This window comes from Varanus komodoensis, unplaced genomic scaffold (genome assembly GCF_004798865.1).
Source record: "Varanus komodoensis strain SLA01 unplaced genomic scaffold, ASM479886v1 scaffold9, whole genome shotgun sequence".
NCBI lineage: Eukaryota > Metazoa > Chordata > Lepidosauria > Squamata > Varanidae > Varanus > Varanus komodoensis.
Genome location: NW_025336598.1, coordinates 5,399,946 through 5,420,878, shown reverse-complemented (window position 1 = coordinate 5,420,878; position 20,933 = coordinate 5,399,946). Strand labels below are relative to the sequence as shown.

The 20,933-nt window shown below is 43.4% G+C and overlaps 1 protein-coding gene across 11 annotated transcripts in view; it reads right to left on the bottom strand.

Annotated features, from left to right (window-relative positions):
• The window catches only part of CUNH12orf4 (chromosome unknown C12orf4 homolog), a 74,606-nt gene that overhangs the window by 22,882 nt on the left and 30,791 nt on the right, over positions 1-20,933 (bottom strand). For 9 of the 11 annotated variants that reach the window (XR_006413524.1, XM_044418007.1, XM_044418008.1 and 6 more), the window contains 4 exons: positions 17,476-17,673; positions 15,963-16,091; positions 5,028-5,096; positions 931-1,133 (listed from right to left, as the gene is read on the bottom strand). Coding sequence is in view for 10 of the 11 variants with exons in the window: in XM_044418007.1 (XP_044273942.1) it covers positions 931-1,133; positions 5,028-5,096; positions 15,963-16,091; positions 17,476-17,673 (599 nt within the window). In the remaining variant the exon portion in view is untranslated. The remainder of the gene's footprint in view (positions 1-930; positions 1,134-5,027; positions 5,097-15,962; positions 16,092-17,475; positions 17,674-20,933) is intronic. The other 2 variants (XM_044418012.1, XM_044418013.1) reach the window with 2 other exon arrangements.

Sequence of the window (20,933 nt, the reverse complement as noted above, 5' to 3'; positions counted from 1 at the left end):
TTTATTATAGAAGACTTTTGTGTGTAAGTTGGTCCAGTGTGTTAGTTGTTGTTTTTAATATCTTACCTATAATTGATATATTTTTAATTGGTCCTTTATGCTACCTTGAGAACAATTTTGGTAGAAATGTAAAGTGCACATAAAATAAAATAAATATGCATAGCTAAAATCACTTGCTGTCAATCATACATTTTATTGTACAAATTGAATTTTGTACAGGATCTGATATTGCCAGTATCTTTTTGTTTTCTAGGGATTGCACAAAACACTTGTACTCCCCTTTTTCTCTCACGCAGAAGTACATTACCCACATCCCCACCTGAAGGAGGCCAGGTAATTATCTGGCAACAAGAAAATGGGATAGCACTACCAAATGCCAAAAGAGATGGAGGAACTTCAGTTGTCAAATAATATTTTCATCGTAGGAATCACTGCTGTGTCACATGCATTGAGAGACCATGTTGAAGGGTTGGCTTCTCTCCTGCCATTCCCCTCAATAGATTTTTAGGCAGATCACTCTACATATTTTAACATTGCTGAAAAGTGACTTCAGTGGGGTCCTGGGGACAACAGAGTCTTGGTAGGTGGTATGTTTCCCCCAAAACCCTTTTTCAGCAGGTGACATTTCCCCAAACAATATTAAAATAATATTACAGTAATATAGCTTCACACACTTAAAACAGATTTAGGGGCAGGAAAACTGCAAGTGTGGGGTGGGTACAAAAAAAGTGATAATCCAGAATGGAGTGGTGCTCCCAACATTTTACTCTGCATGACAATTTGTGGAGTCACACAGGAAACTTTTTAATGAATTAAATTTGTTCATGCCCAAAACGGTTCTCTACCTCTGATCTGGAGTGGCAGAACCAACAATATTTTTAAACAAGCAAAGAAGGCTATTTAAAAAAAAATAAAGTGATGATTGCTTACCTCAGACATTGTATGAACCAGAAGGAGAGGAATACTGACTGTAGTAATGTCACGTGCACAGCATACTTTGAGGATATTCCGGAGGCCCATGATTGCAGGATCCCGGGCAGTAATATTACCTGATCTCACATTTTCATCCACACACAGGTGAAAAGTAACATGAATTTCAGAGAGATTTGAATGGCGAGTGATATAAAATTCTCCTGAGAAAATAATTTTGTGACAGTTTAATCTATAGACCCTAGTTTAAAAACTAAACCTTAAGAAGGGTACATAAATCTACTGCCTTGTATCAGTTTTTGTTTTAAAAATCCAAGCGCATCATTTTTAATGTCAGAACTTTACATTAGCTTGAACAAGAAAGCACCAAATGCCCCCAAAAACTGTTGCTGGAGACTTTCCCCCTTGAACTTTGTTTTTTTGTTTTTTTTACATAAATAAATGGGCAGCTGAATCTGCTTCCATAGATCTGTCTTTGAAGGAAACTTTACTACTGCATTTTACATTGGCTAGTTAAAAAAGCATCAGGGTGGATTTTTAGTACTGTGCAAGTTAACATTGTAGATACACTTCTGTATAAATTCTGTATGTTGTATCCCTCCAGACTGTACAGGACTTATTAAAAAGGTGTTACCAGTAAGACACAATTCCAAATCGATATTGAGTAAGTTCTATCAACTACTTATCAACTAAAGTGCTTTGGTTTTGTTGAGACTATTACAAAGTGAAGTGTAAAAATGACTATGACATAAAGATATACCACATACTAGGAGAAGTAAAACCAGGGCATAAATATGGAGCTAACATTTTCAAAACACGGAAAACATGGAGTACCACACCCATTTCCTTTTACATCATCTAAACCTCATTTCCTTCACCATTACTGAAAACCTGTATAATAATGTATGACAAAGCCAAAATAGGTGGATATGTATTTATAAATGGCATTCAAGACAAGAAGAATATAAAGAGATGTTTTAGCACTGAAATTGTATACAGAACATTTGAAGCATACAGAGGTGGAGGTGGAAAAGCCAGGCAAAGATGAGCTGAAAAAGCTGTGCAGGCAGAATTCAGGTGTAGGAGTTCTTTCAGAAGCTGAGGTGGGGGAGAATAACCCAATATCCTTAAAGAGGATTCATAGCTTTGAGGAAGTTTAGCTATTTTAAATGGACTAAAAATCCAGTCAAGACACCACAGAACAGTGGTTCAAAAATGCATCATTTGATGGCACAATGGATTAGAAATATACAGTTCTAGCAATATAGTAGTGGCCAACTAGAACAGGAAAAACTCCATCCATGTAAGCAGCATAATGATAGCTTTACAAATTAATTGAAATTTCTCTTAGGTGGAAAGTTGCATTTTTTCTTTTAGTGGAAGAAAAGGCAATACTGTCAAATGAGAATGTACTGCAAAGAGGCTATGTAGGTGGCACAGAACAAAATGGATTCCATTCAGTAAAATCAATCCAAAAAATGTTTCATGGCACAGCTCCTAGACAAAACATTTACCTGTGGTTTAATCATGCATTCAGGAGATAATGACCTGGTTTGTAATAAGAAAAAAAAAAAAGCCATGATGGGCAGCAAAACATGGTTTGTTGTTCTCAGTGCTTTTTTTGTCATAGAACACACTGGAACTGGCACCTTTTTTTCGACAGATTTTCCAAGTTTTAAAAGTAACTTTTGAAAATTTGATGTTTGGTCCATGTAGATTTGAATTGCCCTGTCAAGTGTAGCAGGTCGGTGGCAAAATCATTAAAATGGTGTATGCAGGCTGCTTGTGTGTCGAATTCAATGCAAGTGGACTTTGTCCGCGCTGGTTGTGATGTTGCCGCTCGGCTTGTGGCACTGCTCAGCTTGTGATTGGTCATGTGGTCGCACGCTGAGTGCTTACTGCAGGCAGCGACTGTTTTGTTTCGTTACACAACTGATGTGTGTGGGTGTGCGTACAGTGATTGACTACATGCGAAAGGTAAATGATTTCATGTGTTCCGGCACCTTTTTTCTTACAAAAAAAGCATTGTTTGTTCTGTTGTCCAAGTCCAGCCTGGTTTACTCAGTGTGGATTGATTGAAAAATCCTTGTCAACCCACGGGTTTGTTTTATCCATGGTGGGTTGTTGTGTCATCTGTACCTGGACAACTTATTCTTCTGTGGGTAAAGTCCAGCAGCTCTCAACTCTCTTGGCAACAGCAGCAAACTCTGTATGCTGACCTAAGATCACTATGGCCACCACCAGTGCAAGCCACTCTACAAGTACCCAGCTGACACTTTGGGGTGGCTGGCCCTGTCTTGCTGCCCTTCCTGCCCAATCAACAGCCATTTTCAGCTCCCCACAGCTTATTTGCACTTAAACCTTTTTTCTGAGATCATGAAAGTCAACCTGACAGTCAGATTTTGCAGTCCTCATTTTAACAACTTCTTGAGAGTGCCTGAGTGGCACTTTGGAGATGGGGACAGTGGCTGTTAGATTTTTTAATTTTGTGTATGTGCACGAAAAGGTTTGTATTTTTTTAGCTAGGTGTCCACAGTTGTGGACATTTGCAGTTATGTGACTGTGGGAACTGGAAACCCTGGCTGGGGCATTGTCCTAGGGAGAAGCTGCTGCTGAGGTGCAGCAGGCACTAATCTTAGACATTACCACAACAAGGCTCCAAACAAGTTTCCATCCCTAGTTTGGTTTCCCTTCATAATTGTCAGAAAGGAAACTGTCAGGAACAATCAAAAGGACAAGTAATCTTTGCTTTTAAAAAGGGTGAGTTACATCTCCTTCATGGCAAGGTTTTCTTCATCCCGACAGTCCACAGTGTGAGGCATGTTTTCCTGAGACTCAAAGTACTTGAAAAGGCGCAATGTTTCTGAGATTGCCTACTTTAAATCCCTCTTTTAAAGGGAACCCAGAGTTTTGACATCCAAGAAAAAGTGGATGCACATTTTACCTTCTCAAGCACTTAGAGCCTCTGGAAAAAAGAGCAAAATGTGCATCACCCTGAGTGAGATTGGGGGCGGGGGGTGGGTGGAGGGGAAATCAGGGTCTTGCTACAAAGGGGATGTGAATCACAACACCTGCTTTTCTTGTGCCTTTGTTTTGTCTTGAAAGCTTACCTTCTGACAGCTATCAAGAGAAACCAAACAGGAAAAAGCCATTTGGGGTCTCTTTGACAGTGGATACCCCTTCCTCCCCAGATATTGCTCCAGCTGAGACTTTAATTCCTGAGGTACACAAATGCAAGTGCCTGCTGCTGTCAGGTGTAGCTAAAAACAAACAAACAAAAAGACAAAGCTATCTGCACATGTTTTATGTGTAAAAAATAAACAGTATCTGTCAGTCACTGAGAGACTCTCAAAGATGCAGCTCAGGCACTTTGAAGTGACTGTCAAAATCAGGACAACAAAACCCTGCTGTCAAGCTGGCTTTTGTGATTGCTGAAAAAAGTTTGAAGTGCAAAATACAGGGAGCTGTAAATGCCTCTTGATCACAGCTGAGACAGTAAATTAATTCCTGCTGCAGTGTCCCCTGAGATGCCAACTGGAGGACTGAGGAAGAAAGGAGATGAAGGATGTAAACAATCCACAGTGAGCCCAACTGGTGCACCATTAACTGTCCTGCAGCATATTGCAAGAGTGGCTTTTTGTGACATGTGAAGTTGCCTGGTGTCTGAAATGCAGGACCTGTTATTTATCGGTAAGTGAATTCTCTTTCTCCCACTTTGTAATGGGCTCATTCTTTCCAATGTTTCCTAGAGAATTTTTGGTAAAAGTTCAGCCTTTCTCATTCCTCTGTCTTTTGACTTATAGTACAAGACTGGTATCCTTGTGACGTGTATGTGTGCGGTAACAGAGGAGGCTTCATCCTTAGAACATAATTACATTCTTTTTCCCCTTCAGATTATCACATGATCCTAACTACTGTTCTCACCATGCATGGAAGCAGTTAGTTATGAGACTTACTCAAGAAAGACACAATAAGCAACAGTAATTCAACATAAAAACAGAAACTCTTCTCACAAATTACTAAGTTGCATTTCACTATAAGGTTACAATCTATCAATGGACACTGATAACTGAACAAACCACATAATAAGGACGTACCAGGCAAAATAGTTAATAGGTGTGGTTCAATATTCATAGTCTTATCTTCACTGCCACTATTTTTGTTTCCTGCATTTGTAGATAATCAAAATGTTAGGATCTCATATACAAACAAATGCTTTTTCAATGTAACAGGTAATAATGAAAACACTATATTCTAAATAAGTTAAGAAAACAAATTTGGATTATTTATCTCAAATACCAATAACACTAGAGGGAAATGCACATTTGAAATTTTTAAAAACATCTTTATGCAATAAGTGTATCCCATTCCATTTTAGAACACTGCTGATTTTCTGCAGTTTTTCACCACTCACACTTTGGGCACAACCCACTAACAGCATAGTATCTACTGAACACAGACATCAGAAAAGGAAAACAACATGTCTTTCATCCCTTCCTGAAACCCTACTAAGGAAACTATTGTGAATCATCCGACAAAGGACATCCAGCTTAGCGAAAGAAATATTCCACCTGCCTCAAGATGCCACTTAGAGTAACCCACACAGCAGTCATATGTGGGGAACTATTAAATGCAGGAAAGATTGCTTAACTGTAACTGAAGTTCTTGGTCACACATTTGGGAAAGTCTATTCAGGACATAATCAAAACATTACAGAACTAGGACCTAGCTATTTCAGCCCCCTATCCTATGTACAGATGACATATTTAGTTCAATTCTGACAGCAACTTAAAGTGGGGAGACAAGATGGCTATATACAGATGACCAAAAGAACTTCCAGACTAGCATGCTGTCAGAAGCTAATGAAGCTTAAACAGAGAAACTTCTAAATTGTATGTGGCAGTTGAGCTGAAGTCTGTGATGAGCTGAAGTACTACAGCTTGCACCTAAGCTAGGGATAAGAATGATCAGTGACTCTTTCCCTTGGGCCACATTCCTTCATGGGAAAAATGTACATGCCAACAATGAACATTGTCAGAGAAAATATGCCATATGGCTACCTAACTTGACCTTATGCTCATCTATATTAACTCCATCCTCCCTCTCCCCCCCTCGCACCCCCCACCCCCCAATTTGTAAGTTCTCCTTTTCACTGTCCTCCCAGCCCTGCAATTTACCCTGGAGGGAAAACTCCCATTAGTTCCAGTTAGTAGTTTTCTCCCCCAGTTAGACTAGTTAAGATTAGAAGCCTGTCATGGGGAAAAGTAGACTTGAACCCTTTGTCCCACACTGTGCTCTCAATCTAGATTGCATCATCAGTGCCTGCAATTAGCATGAATGGGGAAACTCCCATTCGCTTCAAATTTGCTCTTTCCTCAGCCATCTGGAATATGAAAGAAGTACTCAGCACTCAATCATATGTGTTAATAAGAATGCAGACATGATGATTTCTTGTTGAGATGGTACTTATGAGTGTGGGGAAGAAGAATCTTTTTATTTCAGAAGACTATCTGAGTTCACTTTGTCTCAAAGTGACAAGATGGGAGTACAGCTATGAGCCCCTCAGTGTGTCTGATGAAAATAAGAGGGTTAATTTCCAGAAAAACAGGCAACCGTTACAGGTAGCAAGAAGTTCAAAAGGTCCATACATAATTTTGGCCAGCACAAAGAACAGGCGCAACTTAGACAGTGGTCCCTGAAGGGGAAGATTAAGGTTATACATGACTTGAAAGAACCATTCAACTATGTTGCAGCTACAAACGCACAGACTGGGAAATGCTCAAGGGAAGTGACAAAGCTAGGGTGCCAGCTTCCAGTCCTGGCTGAGGCTGCTGTTGGCTGGATTGGGCTCCTTTCCTGAGAGAAGCTTCCATCTCTGTCAAGAGAATTGACAGAGGTCTGGCTGATTGCAGTCATCTACCACTTGCACTAGATTCTCAGTAGGCCTTTCTCTGTTGGCCCAAAGCAGGGTAACAATGCTGCAAGGCATCCTTGAAGGGAATGATACTAAAAGCTGTTATCTCTTTGGGTGGAGCATAATGGTGGGCAGAAAAAGATATGGTGTTGGGAGACGGGCTAAGTGATGGGTACACAGCCTGGACAATTAACAGCAGTGCTTTGGTTTACTACTCCTTGTATCCACAGGAGCTGCTTTTAAATGTAAGATTGATACAGAATAATACTTATCTGTGACATAACAGTGGAAGGTACAAGTGATATAGTATGTATAACTGGGAGCTGGGTAGGCAAACAGGAAGTAGATAGTCTCTCCCAGCTGTGCTTAGTGGAGTTGTGCTATAAAGACTAGAAGCCAGAGGCTATAAGAATTCAATGCTTGTGGAATTCTGTGACAAGGTTTCAAGGTGGCTAGATGGAGGGGACATGGTGGATATGGTTTACCTGGATTTCGGCAAGACCTGAAAAAAAGGCAACAAAAAGGGTTTCTACCAGCATGTAAATAGCAAGAGGAAGGGGAGACAAGTAGTGGGACCTCTAAATAAGGAGGAAGGAGATCCAGTGACTGATACGAAGGAACAGGCACAAATGCTAAATAACTATTTTGCTTCTGTGTTCCCCCCAAAGCAGGATGGGGGAGATCCTCATAGGAGATTAGATGAGGCCAGGGACTTAGGGGCACAGATTAGAGTCACCCCCCATAGCAGTTGAGGGGCTCCTCAGGGCATTGGACATTACAAAGGCCCCAGGCCCTGACGGGTTACACCCGAGAGTACTTCAAGAGTTGGCAGGGGCTCTCTCATGCCTGCTGGCCTCGTGAAGGATGGATGAAGTTCCAGAGGACTGGAGTGTGGCATCAGTGGTCCCAATTTTCAAAAATAGTAATAGAAGGGACATGAAGAATTACAATTTCCTCCACTGTAGGAAAAACAGTGGAAAGGCTCATAATAGTGAGAGATCTAGTGAAGCTAGATAGGGAAGGGAGGCTGGTGACCACACAACATGGCTTCCGCAAAAACCGGTCCTGCTAGACAAAACTTGTGGAATTCTACGACAAGGTTTTGAGGTGGCTAGATGGAGGGGAAGCAGTGGATGTGGTTTACCTGGATTTCAGCAAGGCCTTTGACAAAGTGCCACTTGATATCCTGGTTGAGAAACTGAGGAGTTTTGGGATAGATCAATGCACTGTCTGATGGAGTAGGGCATGGTTGACTGACCGAAAGCAGAGGGTAACCACTAGTGGGAAATCAACAGGATGGCAGCCAGTGACAAGCGGGGTCCTCCAAGGCTCTGTCCTGGGGCAGATCCTGTTTAATCTTTTCATCAATGACATGGAAGAAGGGGTAAAAAGTCTGCTGTTCAAACTCACAGACAATCCTAAAACCGGGGCAGTGACCACAACTGAGGAGCAGGTACTCCAAATCCAAAAGGATCTGGACAGACTATGGAAGTGGGCAGGAGACAGTAGGATGACGTTCAATGTGGATAATCACAAGGTCTTGCACTTGGGGCATAGGAATGGGTGTCATAAGTGCAGGTTAGGGGACAAGTGCCTGGAAAGCAGCACTTGTGAAAGGGACCTCAGGGTGCTGGTTGACTGCAGGCTAAACATGAGTCAGCAGTGTAATGCGGTGGTCAAGAGGGCGAATGCCACCCTTGGTTGCATAGCCACAAGTGTGGCTTCTAGATCGAGAGAGGTATTACTACCACTCTATATGACTCTGCTGCACCCGCAACTGGAGCATTGTGTTCGTTGGGCCCCTTGTTACAGGAAGGATATAGCCAGGTTAGAGTCAGTTCAGTGTAGGGCCACATGGTTGGTGGCCCATTTGTAGGGGAAGTCATATGAGGCAAGACTGAGGGAACTGGGTCTTTTCAGCCTAGATAAGAGGAGACTCAGAGGGGATCTGTTGGTGACATACAGGTATGTGAGGGGATGTCACACGGAGGTGGGTAGAGACCTGTTCTCCCCTGCAAAGGAAGGCAGGATGCACTCCAACAGAGCAAAGCTCCGGGAGCCAAGGTTCCATTTAGATGCCAGGAAGTACTTCCTGACAGTTAGGACCCTGAGGGTATGGAATGGGCTTCCACGGGAGGTGGTTGAAGCCCCATCAGTGAAGGTGTTCAAGGATAGGCTGGACATGCACATGGCAGGCATGTCATGAGCAGAGCCAGGAGGGTCAAACTAGATGGCCTGGGAGGGCCCTTCTGACTCATTCTGTTTCTATGCGTCTGTCCAAGTTCCCTGTCCATCTATCTCCTGGTCTAGAGTGCTTGGCCAAAAGGACAGATGGGGATTCTGTTGGCGTACTACACACCTTGCTGCTCAACAGATGGTCTTGGATGCCATGGTGGGATTACCTGGGCCATTCATGCCAAGGATGCTTTATCTGGAGTGGCTTAATATTTCATGTACTCCATGAGACTATCCCAAGTTATCAACCCAATGCATGTAGCAGGGCATAAGCCACACCAGCATCTTTTTTTCACCTGGGCATGCTGGAAACCTGCCCTTCCTAGTTTATAAAACCAGGAGAGAGTGAACAACCAGTCAGGCCAGGAAGGTAATTGATACTTCCTTGGAATAGAGAATGTTATTCCTCCTGAAAAAATCCTCCCTGGACCCATAAGATCATCATCATCATCATCATCACCATCATCATCATCTATTATACTTCTATACTGCCTCACAGCTAAAGCTTTCTGGACAGTTTATACAATCCATAGGAACAAATAATAAAAATACAATTAAAATCGTGTAAAAATTGGGAAAACTTTAAACATTTAAAAACAGGTCTTAAAACATATAATACAAAAACAATATAATACAAAGTATTACAAGAGGGGTGATGCTACAAACACCTGGCAAACTGCCTCGAGCTTCTGGGTGGTCAAGTAGGTCTTTACAAGCCTCAGAAAACAGAGCTGTTATAACCCAGAACTGAAAAGATAACAGATTCGCTCTAGCCAGGTGGCTGGGGAGGTTATTCCATAGATAGGGGGGCACGACCGAGCAAGCCCTCCTTCTTGTGGTACCCTCTGCACTTCCCTTGGAGTTGACACTCAGAGGAATCCTCCAGAGGTTGAGCGCAATGTCTAAGTAGAATGAGGTTGGGAGAGGTGCTCTGACAGGTATTGTGGTCCTAAGCTGTATAGGTTAAAAACCAGCACTGTGAATAGGGACTGGAAGCATACAGGTAGCCAATACAGAACCAGTCTTCCCTGTTCAGACCCACAGGTCCCAGTTATTCTGCATTCTGCACCACTATCTTGAAGGGTAGCCTTGTGTGGAGAGAATTGCAGTAATCTAATTCAGAGATTATCAGTCATAGATTACTGAAGCCAGGTGATCCCTGTTCGGGTAGGAGCATAGCTGGGCCACCAGCCAAGGCTGGTAGAAGGCACTCCAAGCCACCAATGCTACTGGAGTGCCCAGTAACAAAGATGGATCAAGGAGCACCCTCAAGCTATGAACCTGCTCCTTCAGAGTGAATGCAATCTCCTTTAAAACAGGTTTAACACCTCCCCATCTGGTCAGAGGAACTACCCACCAATAGCATCTCAGTCTTGTCTGGATTGATTTTCAATTTTTGTTAGCCCTCATTCAGTCCATTGTTGTAGCCAGACACCAATTTAGCACATCCACAGCCTCACCTGCAGATGGTGAAAAGGAGCAATAGAGCTGCAAATCATCAGCATAATGATGGCAGCATTTTCCAAAACTCTGGACAACCCCACTCAGCTGTTTCATTTTGATGTTAAATAACACAGGGGACAGAATGGACCCCCAAGGATATCCATGCCAGAGAATCCCCAGGGCTGAACAATATTCCCCAAGCATCATCTTCTAAAGATGGCCGTCCTAGTAGGAGAAGAACCACTGCACTGCAGTGTCCCCCACTCCCATCTCAGCCAGCTGTTCCAGAAGGATACCATGGTTGATGGAATCAAAAGCAGCCAAGAGGTCTAGCAGTATCAACAGGGTCACACTCCCTCCATGTCTCCCCCTCTCCTGGCATAGGTAATCATGCAGGGTGACCAAGGCTGTTTCCATGCCAAAAACGGAACCCTGTTTGAAATGGATCCTGATTACCAGTTTCATCCAAGAGTGCCTGGAGTTGACTGGCAACCACTATCTCAAGAACCTCGCTCAGGAAAGGAGTATTTGCGAGTTATTCAATTTTTCAAAAGTTCAAAAGTTATTCAATTTTTCCAGATCGAGGGAGGATTTCCTCAGAAGCAGCTTCACCACTCCCTCTCACAAAAAGGCATTAATCATGAATTAATGGCCCAGGCAGTTGTCCCTTCCTTGCTGGCTTTTATAAGCGAGGAGGGGCAATGACCCAGTACAGAGTTGGTTGCAGAAAACTGACCAAGCACCCTGTTCACATCCTCAAACAACTGAAACTCATCCAATAAAACCAGACTAGGCTATGTTCTGGATATTTCCACAGATTCAACTGGTATAACACTCTAGTCCAAGTCCTGGAGGATGCAATAGATTTTTTTTCCTGGAAAGAGCAGACTACAGCAGGCTTGAGATGGTTCAAAGGTGTTCCCAGGGCCAGAATATAATAAGCCCCAAAAAACTTTGAAAAGCTCCACTGGGAGAGTTGAATAAAAGAAGTGAGGTATTGTTTCTTTGCTTCCGTTACTGCCTCAAAATATACTCAATTGTAGGGACATACCAGGTTTTCCTCCAACTACAGCCATCTCCAGTACTTTCATCACTCTTAGCTCTGGAATATACCATGGAGCTGTTTGAACTCCATAACAGAGGGCACTTAGGGGCAATTATGTCAACCCACCTAGGTAATTTCTACATTGTACTGTGCAACCAGGGCTTCAGCAGGAGTGCCACACATTTCAGCTGGAAAATCCCCCAAAGTACTCTAGATATCATCCAGATCCATTAGCCTCTGGAAGTGGACCATCTTAATACGCCCCCCATGCTTGCAGAGGAGAAAAGGTGCCATCAGTCCAAATCTCAGCAGATGGTGATCTGACCATGACAAAGGAAATGAGTAAAAGTCCCCCACACTCAGGGCAACATCCTCATAGCTGGCCGAAAATCATAGAATAGAATCATAGAAGAGTTGGAAGGAGCCGTGAAGGCCATCGAGTCCAACCCCCTTGAAGATGAAGTCTAGAGTATATCCTGCCACATGTATTGGGCCAATGACATGAGCCAGTCCCATGGTTGTCAGGCCAAACATGCAGTCCTCAGTTGTCCCAGATAGGGTGCCCTCAGCATGAACGTTGAAATCCCCTAGGACCAGCAGCCTGGGGGGACTCTAATATCACATCCAAGACCACCTCCATCAGCTCTGGTAGGGAGTCTGATAGCGTGCATGGTAGGAGGTAGATTTGCAGTGGGTCCCACTGGCCCACACTGGAGTGTTTACAGCATATGTCAGATGAAATAGTGCCCAGAAAGAGAGATTGAATTTTTATAGACCATGGCAGCCCCCTCCCGCACCCACTGATGCTGAACCAAGTGCCCTAGTGGGCACCACTGTGAGAGATTAATTTCTCCCTGTTTACCAACCCAGGTATCAGTTATACATTTAGCTGCCTCAGTCATTAAATCATGCATGAGGGAGGTTTTATTCTTCACCAATCTGATACTTAGAAGCAGCATCCAAAGACCTGAGGGCTGGCTGGCATAGCAACCATCAAACCCATGGGAGAAATGGAGCATGACACAGCCAATAGCTGTCTGGGCTGTATTCCTCTTACCTGGCCAGTCTTCCTCCCACCACATCTGCCTCTACCCATTATTATGCTAATTCGGACCACCACCATCTCCACATTGGCCCCATAGACACCCTTTTAATCAGGGTCCCAGGCCACAAAGGCAGTGGTGCAGTGAGGGACAAGCAGCTTCTTGTCCTCACCTTCTTGGTATCCTGAACTGGCATCCCAAAGGGGTCTACAGCTTCAGGGGAAGTCCTCAGGTGGCAGCCTACCACCCAGCAGCAGGTCTGCTTTTAAGCTGAGATGGTGGCTGCTGGAATTATCAGACCAGGTGCAGGCACTCTGCTTGCTGGACTGTGCTGGGGCTGGGAAGAGAGCTGGCCGACTGTGGTGGGTGGGTGGGGAGGCAGTAACAATACCAGCAGATAATAACACAACACGCAGCAGTCCTCTTTCCAACCAGTCCCCAAGTCTTCTCACCAATCTCAGTCCTGGGGTGCAGACTGTCCTGGCCAGAGTCTTTTCCCAGTTCAGCATGTATTAAGTCAGTAGTACATATTCCTTTTCTGGGGAAGGTTTTTGAGCAGATGGTAGCCAACCAGCTTGAGGTGCTGTTGGATAAGACTGATTACTTGGATCCACTTCAAGCCAGGTTTGGCAAAGAAATATTTTGGTTTCCCTTTATGATGATTTGCACCAGCAGAGAGACAGGGGAGTGTGACCCTGGTGATACCCTTGAACATCTTGGAGATCTTTGATATCATAGACCATGGTATTATTTTGGAGTAGCTGTCTCAGTTTGGAGTGGGATGTCTGGGAGATGTCAGGTTCTGGGGCCAGGAAGAGGGTGGCCAGAGACAAGATAAGAGCAACAAGAGGCACCAGGACCAGGGCAACAGAGCTTTTTCCTAAACTCAGGTTTAATGGAAAGTCCAAATCAGTGATGGTATAGGCTGAGGTCAGGGACCAGACGCTGCATGAGCAAGAAGTACATGGTCAGGAACAAGCCAAAGGTCAAGAACAAGGAAGACAAACAGAGGTGCAGGCACCTTGTAAAGGTTAACAGGGCTGGAAACATGGCAAGGAAAGACCCCTGACGTACAGTATATCACAGAAGTGAGTACACCCCTCACATTTTGTAAATATTTTATATCTTTTCATGTGACAATCCTGAAGAAATGACACTTTTCTACAATGTAAAGTAGTGAGTATACAGCTTGTATAGCGGTGTAAATTTGCTGTCCCCTCAAAATAACTCAACACACAGCCATCAATGTCAAAACTGCTGGCAACAAAAGTGAGTACACCCCTAAGTGAAACTGTCCAAATTGGGCATTATTAGCCATTTCCCCTCCCCGGTGTCATGTGACTTGTTAGTGTTACAAGGTCTCAGGTGTGAATGGGGAACAGGTGTGTTAAATTTGGTGTTATCGCTCTCACTCTCTCATTCTGGTCACTGGCACCTCATGGCAAAGAACTCTCTGAGGATCTGAAAAAAAGAATTGTTGCTCTACATAAAGAAGGCCTAGGCTATAAGAAGATTGCCAAGACCCTGAAACTGAGCTGCAGCACAGTGGCCAAGACCATACAGCAGTTTAACAGGACAGGTTCCACTCAGAACAGGCCTCGCCATGGTTGACCAAAGAAGTTGAGTGCATGTGCTCAGCGTCATAGCCAGAGGTTGGCTTTGGGAAATAGACGTATGAGTGCTGCCAGCATCGCTGCAGAGGCTGAATGGGTGGTGGGTCAGCCTGTCAGTGCTCAGACCATACGCCGCACACTGCATCAAATTGGTCTGCAGGGCTGTCATCCCAGAAGAAAGCCTCTTCTAAAGATGATGCACAAGAAAGCCTGCAAACAGTTTGCTGAAGACAAGCAGACTAACGACATGGATTACTGAAACCATGTCCTGTGGTCTGATGAGACCAAGATAAACTTATTTGGTTCAGATGGTGTCAAGTGTGTGTGGCGACAAACAGGTGAGGAGTACAAAGACAAGTGTGTCTTGCCTACAGTCAAGCATGGTGGGGGGAGTGTCATGGTCTGGGGCTACATAAGTGCTGCCGGCACTGGGGAGCTACAGTTCATTGAGGGAACCATGAATGCCAACATGTACTGTGACATACTGAAGCAGAAGATGATCCCCTCCCTTCAGAGACTCGGCCATAGGACAGTATTCCAACATGATAACGACCCCAAACACACCTCCAAGACGACCACTGCCTTGCTAAAGAAGCTAAGGGTAAGGGTGATGGACTGGCCAAGCATGTCTCCAGACCTAAACCCTATTGAGCATCTGTGGGGCATCCTGAAATCGAAGGTGGAGGAGCGCAAGGTCTCTAACATCCACCAGCTCTGTGATGTCATCATGGAGGCGTGGAAGAGGACTCCAGTGGCAACCTGTGAAGCTCTGGTGAACTCCATGCCCAAGAGGGTTAAGGCAGTGCTGGAAAATAATGGTGGCCACACAAAATATTGCCACTTTGGGCCCAATTTGGACAGTTTCAGTTAGGGGTGTACTCACTTTTGTTGCCAGTGGTTTTGACATTGATGGCTGTGTGTTGAGTTATTTTGAGGGGACAGCAAATTTACACTGTTATACAAGCTGTATACTCACTACTTTACATTGTAGCAAAGTGTCATTTCTTCAGGGTTGTCACAGGAAAAGATATAATAAAATATTTACAAAATGTGAGGGGTGTACTCACTTCTGTTATATATTGTATGTGTGATGCAGAGAGACCATGAAGAACAAATGAAACTCAACCTAGACAAGACTGAAATGGTGTGTGGTTCCTCTGACTGGATGGAGAGTAGTCAATGTATTTTGAGAGCTGCACTCTTTTGAAGCCATGAGTTCATAACTTGGGGGTTCTCCTTGAGCCATCTTTTCATTTGAAGGGCAGGTGGCCTTCTATCAGCTTTGTGACATTACTAAGGTTTTATTAGGTCTCATTTGTATTGTTGGAGTTCAAGTGAAGTCACTTTGGTAGCCAATCCATAAATATAATGACTTCAAAATTATTACTTCTACCCTATCCTAAAAACATAAAATTATACATTTGTAGCAAGTCTATTCCCTAAGTGACAAACCTAGCAAAATGTTTACTTTTCAAACATAACTACACTCACCTACAGGACTCATCCAGAGTATGTGTTTTAAGGTTCAGAAACACCACCCTGAAATAGATGGAAACTGCAGCAATGCAACACACAGTTTGCAGAATATCTTATATAACAATTTTAAAACACTTATTGACTGTGTATTCCAAAGAGTACATTTTATGCATTTTACTAGCAACAAAAAACTGAAGCTCCGTCACTCTCACACACACTTATCCAGCTTATATTTCAAGGAGAGCATTCTAACTGGTACTGACCATTTAGCCGCTTGGACTTACTGCAGTGCTGTGTTCGGGCATAAAGTACAATCTGTTGAATAACTTCAAGCTGCTCTTGAATCCCTGGAAAGTGGAAGTCTGTGCACTCCTGACAAACAGTTGCAAAATCTGAAACAAAGTTGGAGCTAATATACTTATTTCAGTACAGGCTAAGGCAAAGAGTCACATTATGGCTCCTCCACACCTAAATATTCCCTTGAAATAGAAAATCAAGTACCAGGTTGAAAGATCTAATCTAACTTTCTTCCCTTCATGCTAGTTTTGTGACCACTTCAATAAGAACGAGACCAAAAATGTTGAGAGTTGAAAGTGAAAGTGAGAAAATACATTTGTTTGCACTGCAGACTCCTACTGAAGAGTTTAACATTGACTCTTTTTAAATCTTGAGTGTGTAAGCACCAAATATTAATTGTAGAAATGTTAGGTATTCAGCAGGTATTCATGTTGGTTTGAGTAGTAGTTCAAGAATGTATGTAAATATATGGATACAACCATCATAAAGACCTTACCAATATTACCTCTTATTATGTCTGTCATGCCTAAGCCATTACATACAGGTGTTTGTCTCTGATTTTTACAAAATGCAATATATGTTACCATTATGAATCTTTTACTATTCTGATTCCTCTCAGCTCTTCTATAACAATGGTCACTAAAAATGGTATTTGAAATTATAGTTTTTTACCAGCACAGTCCTATGGCTCCCAGGCAGCATCTAACAGGCCATGGAATTTTTTGGAATCTCAGAGCTTTTTTACAACATGAGAACTGGAACTCTTCACTGTTCTCTTATCTCTGTTGCAGTCAATACATAAAGTCACAACATCAACCTTGGAGAAGGGAGTTGGGTCATTTCAAGGGAACAAGAGGAGATTTGACATCACTGAGATACGATGTATCCTTTACTTCCATGCTCCTCCTGTACTGTAAGTCTTGGTTATGAGCACCCCCACAGAATTGCATGCTAACAATATTTGTATACTGCTTCTCAATTGAAACAAATCCAGCAGAATACTAATACGACAGAAAGTTCCTTTTTCAAGTGACATAAAACATCAAGGCTCAGATTTAGCATCTTATATACACCCTGGTGCACAGTAATCAACTACCTCAATAACTTCAACAGTTCCTTGTCACATCTATCCCTGACAAGGAGTCAGTGGGAAAGATCTTGCATGTAGTAGGGCCTTTATAAACTCATCAGTTAACCCACATGTGGACTGAACTCACACTTATGGTAAGGTGGTTCTGCAGATGACCATTACATTAATATCTTTGTAAAGAGTAGAGACCCAAGCAGTCATCTATATCCAGCAAAGACTATTGAATGTATTAAGAAAAACAGATTTATAAGAGAATGTAGGCCTTTTTGTTGGTTAATTTGCTACTACTATAGATGGGCTGACAGACTATTGTCAAGTCATTATTTTCCTTGTGTAAATGCTTTAAATCTCAACTGGATAAGAAGAAACCCTTTTCAACAAGGACTCACCTCTTTTGATTCCACTGTATGAACTGATGCGATTATCTACTAACAAAACCAGGCCACAAAGAGACGTTGAATAAAGTGACAGCGCAGTTTGAAGCCTGTGGAGTTTGACGCCACTGCGATGATTACGCTTGTGCTTGCAGAAGTCCAGCATATCTGCTCTCAGCAATCTCAGATTATGCATAGTTTTCAATTGTGCTCCTAGGTAAAGTTAAAAAAAAAAAAAAGGAGAGGGAGCTGAAAGCACCTTACAGATCATCTGTTAAACTGAATCATATAGATGTTTAGTTACTCTTACTTTGCTGCTGAGACTAAATACACATTTAAACGCATAACCAGTACCTACTATCACATAATAGGTACTGGTTTGGACATGCACATGGTAGGCATGTCATGAGTGGAGCCAGGGTTCATACTAGATGGGCCAGAAAGCTCCTTCTGACTTGCTCTGTTTCTGTTTCTATAATAGAGGACAAAAGGAATTCTTATTAACAGGACTAGAACATTTAGAATCAGCCTTATTAACTAGTAAAACTCTGCTAGTTTCCAACCTCTAATGGTCCACCTTTTCTCCTTGAAAAGTTAACACACATACATTATTTTAGTAACTTGGCTGATGAGACAAAGGCATAAATATGAAATGAGATAAGGCAAAGACAGCCTATTCCAACTTGGTGCCTTCCACAGGTGTTCAACTACAACTCCCAGATGTGTTCAACTACAATCCTCGATGCAGGCTAGGACATGCTGGCAATTGTACTTCAACACATCTTCAAGGTATGAGGTTGAGGTAGTCTGGGTTAGAATATCCCCAGATATGAATTCAGATTCACTTAGCTAAAGTAAAAATACATTATTTAACACGTACAGCAAAGTCAAAGTCAAAAACCAAACAGAACAAAACAGACATGCCCCTCAAAGGGAGGTCCTGGAGGTGCAAGCCTTGACAATACTGCTAGTTAGCAAGGTTGAGAGACCAAGGAAAGCACTGCCATGGAAGCAAAAAGAGGAAGTAAGAGGTATTAAACATAAGAGGAACTTCTGTAGGAAATGGGCACTGGGGCAAGTAGAGGAAAGGGTACGCTGAAAGGAGGAAGCCTGTTGCAGAAGAATTCTTCGCAAGGCTAATGCTAATTCTGAGCTGAGACTTGCAAAGAATATCAAGAGCAACAAAAAGGGCTTCTATCAACATGTAAACAGCAAGAGGAAGGGGAGACAGGTGGTGGGATCGCTTAATAAGGAAGATGGGGACATGGTGACTGAAAGACAATGGAAAGGCTCATAATAGCGAGGCATCTATGAGTAGTAACCCTAGATAGGAAAGGGAGGTTGGTGCCCACGCAACATGGCTTCTGCAAAAACAGGTCCTGGCAGATGAACCTTGTGGAATTCTATGACTAGGATTCAAGGTGGCTAGATGGAGGGGACACAGTGGATGTGGTTTATCTGGATTTCAGCAAGGCCTTTGACAAAGTGCCGCATGATATCCTGACTGAGAAACTGAGGAGTTTTGGGATAGATTGATGCACTGTTGTATTGATTAGGGCATGGTTGATGGACCAAAAGCAGAGGGTAACCATTAGTGGGGAATCATCGGGATGGCGGCCAGAAATGAGTGGGGTCCCCCACAGCTCTATCCTGGGACTGATCCTGTCAATCTTTTCATCAATGACATGGAAGAAGGGGTGAACAGTCTGCTGATCAAATTCGCAAATGATACTAAAACTGGGGCAGTGGCCACAACTGAAGAGCAGGTACTCCTGATCCAAAGGGATCTGGACAGACTATGGAAGTGGGCAGGAGACAACAGGATGGCATTCCTATGCCCCAAGTGCAAGGTCTTGGGGCAAGGTCTTGCACTTGGGGCATAGGAATGGGTGTCGTAAGTACAAGTTAGGGGACAAGTGGCTGGAGAGCAGCACTTGTGAAAGGGATTTTGGAGTACTGGCTGACTGCAAGCTAAACATGGATCAGCAGTGTGAAAAGGGCAACCACCACCCTTGGTTGCATAGTCAGAAGCATGGCTTCTAGTTTGAGAGATGTATTCCTGCCACTTTATACGACTCCGGTGCGCCCACAACTGGAGTATTGTGTTCAGTTCTGGGCTCCACATTACAAGGAGGATATGGCCAGTTTGGAATCAGTGCAGCGTAGGGCCACAAGGATAGTGGTCAGATTATAGGAAAAGCCTTATGAGGCGAGACTGAGGGAGCTGGGTCTTTTCAGCCTGGAGAAAAGGAGACTCCAGGGGATCTGTGGCGACATATAGGTACATGAGGGGGTGCCACATGGAGGTTGATAAAGACCTGCAGAGGAGTGCAGGACAGGTTCCAATGATGCAAAGCCCCCCATTTTATTTTTATCCTCATGGCAACAGCTCTATGAGGAAAGTTTGGCTGAGCCTCTATGACTGAACTAAAGTCACAACACACAGGGCTTTTACTCTTGTCAGTGTCCTTGTCAATTTCTTCTTCCATGGGGGCTGCTCTTGCTAGCAACCACTTTTTTTTTTTTTTTTTTAAGATTGCTTCCTGTTGCCCATGTCCTAGACCATGGGTCCTCAAATTACAGCCTGCGGGCCGAATCCAGCCTGCCATGCCCATTTATCCGGCCCACCATAGAGGTTTTTGACTCGCCATGCATGGCAAGGCAGCAGCTTGCTTGTGTGGAGATTGTTTTAGACTCGCTCATTTTATCTTGTGAGGCACCGGCTTGCTCGCAAGGAGATCATCTTGGATTCACTCAGGGAAAACAATCTCTGCTCACTCCTGCCCCTGCCTCGCCGCTGGCGCATGCCCCCGCCCCGCCCTGCCCTGCCCCTGCCTTGGCAGCCTGCACCCATCAACGGCACCTTTCAACTGGCCCCCTGTTCAAAAAGTTTGAGGACCCCTGCCCTAGACCATGACAGAATGACTTTTTAAAAGGGAGATGACAACTGAACTGTATGAAATTATCTGCAGTACATTAAGTGATGTTATGGCAGAAGGAGAGAGCACATGAGAGCCCTCGAATTATCCTCAGAAGATGTGGTCTCTATGGACATAGAGACCACATGGACATGTTTATTGACATAAAGTAGATAAGCAGCTCAACAATGGCATAAATACTACTTTACTATTGTCCAGTCATATTATTTGCACTACAGTGTTTAGCTGGAAATTATGACATGCTTATGAACACCTTTGTGTCTTGCACATGCCACAAGACCTTGGGACTCCCAGAGACATCAGCCCTCTAACCTAATTTTATAAATGTGAGTATCTGTGGTGGGGGGAAGGGAGTGCAAGAGGGTCAGTAGATTCCCTCCACAGATGATCCATAATCCCCAGATTATGCCTTCATTTTTGAAGTAAATGTTTTGCTCTGGCAGAACCTGAGATATGGTGCAAAATATATGGTCACCATTTTATTTGCTTGAAGCAAAAATAATGTGCCTCTCTTTTCAGAGGTGCTGAAGGCTT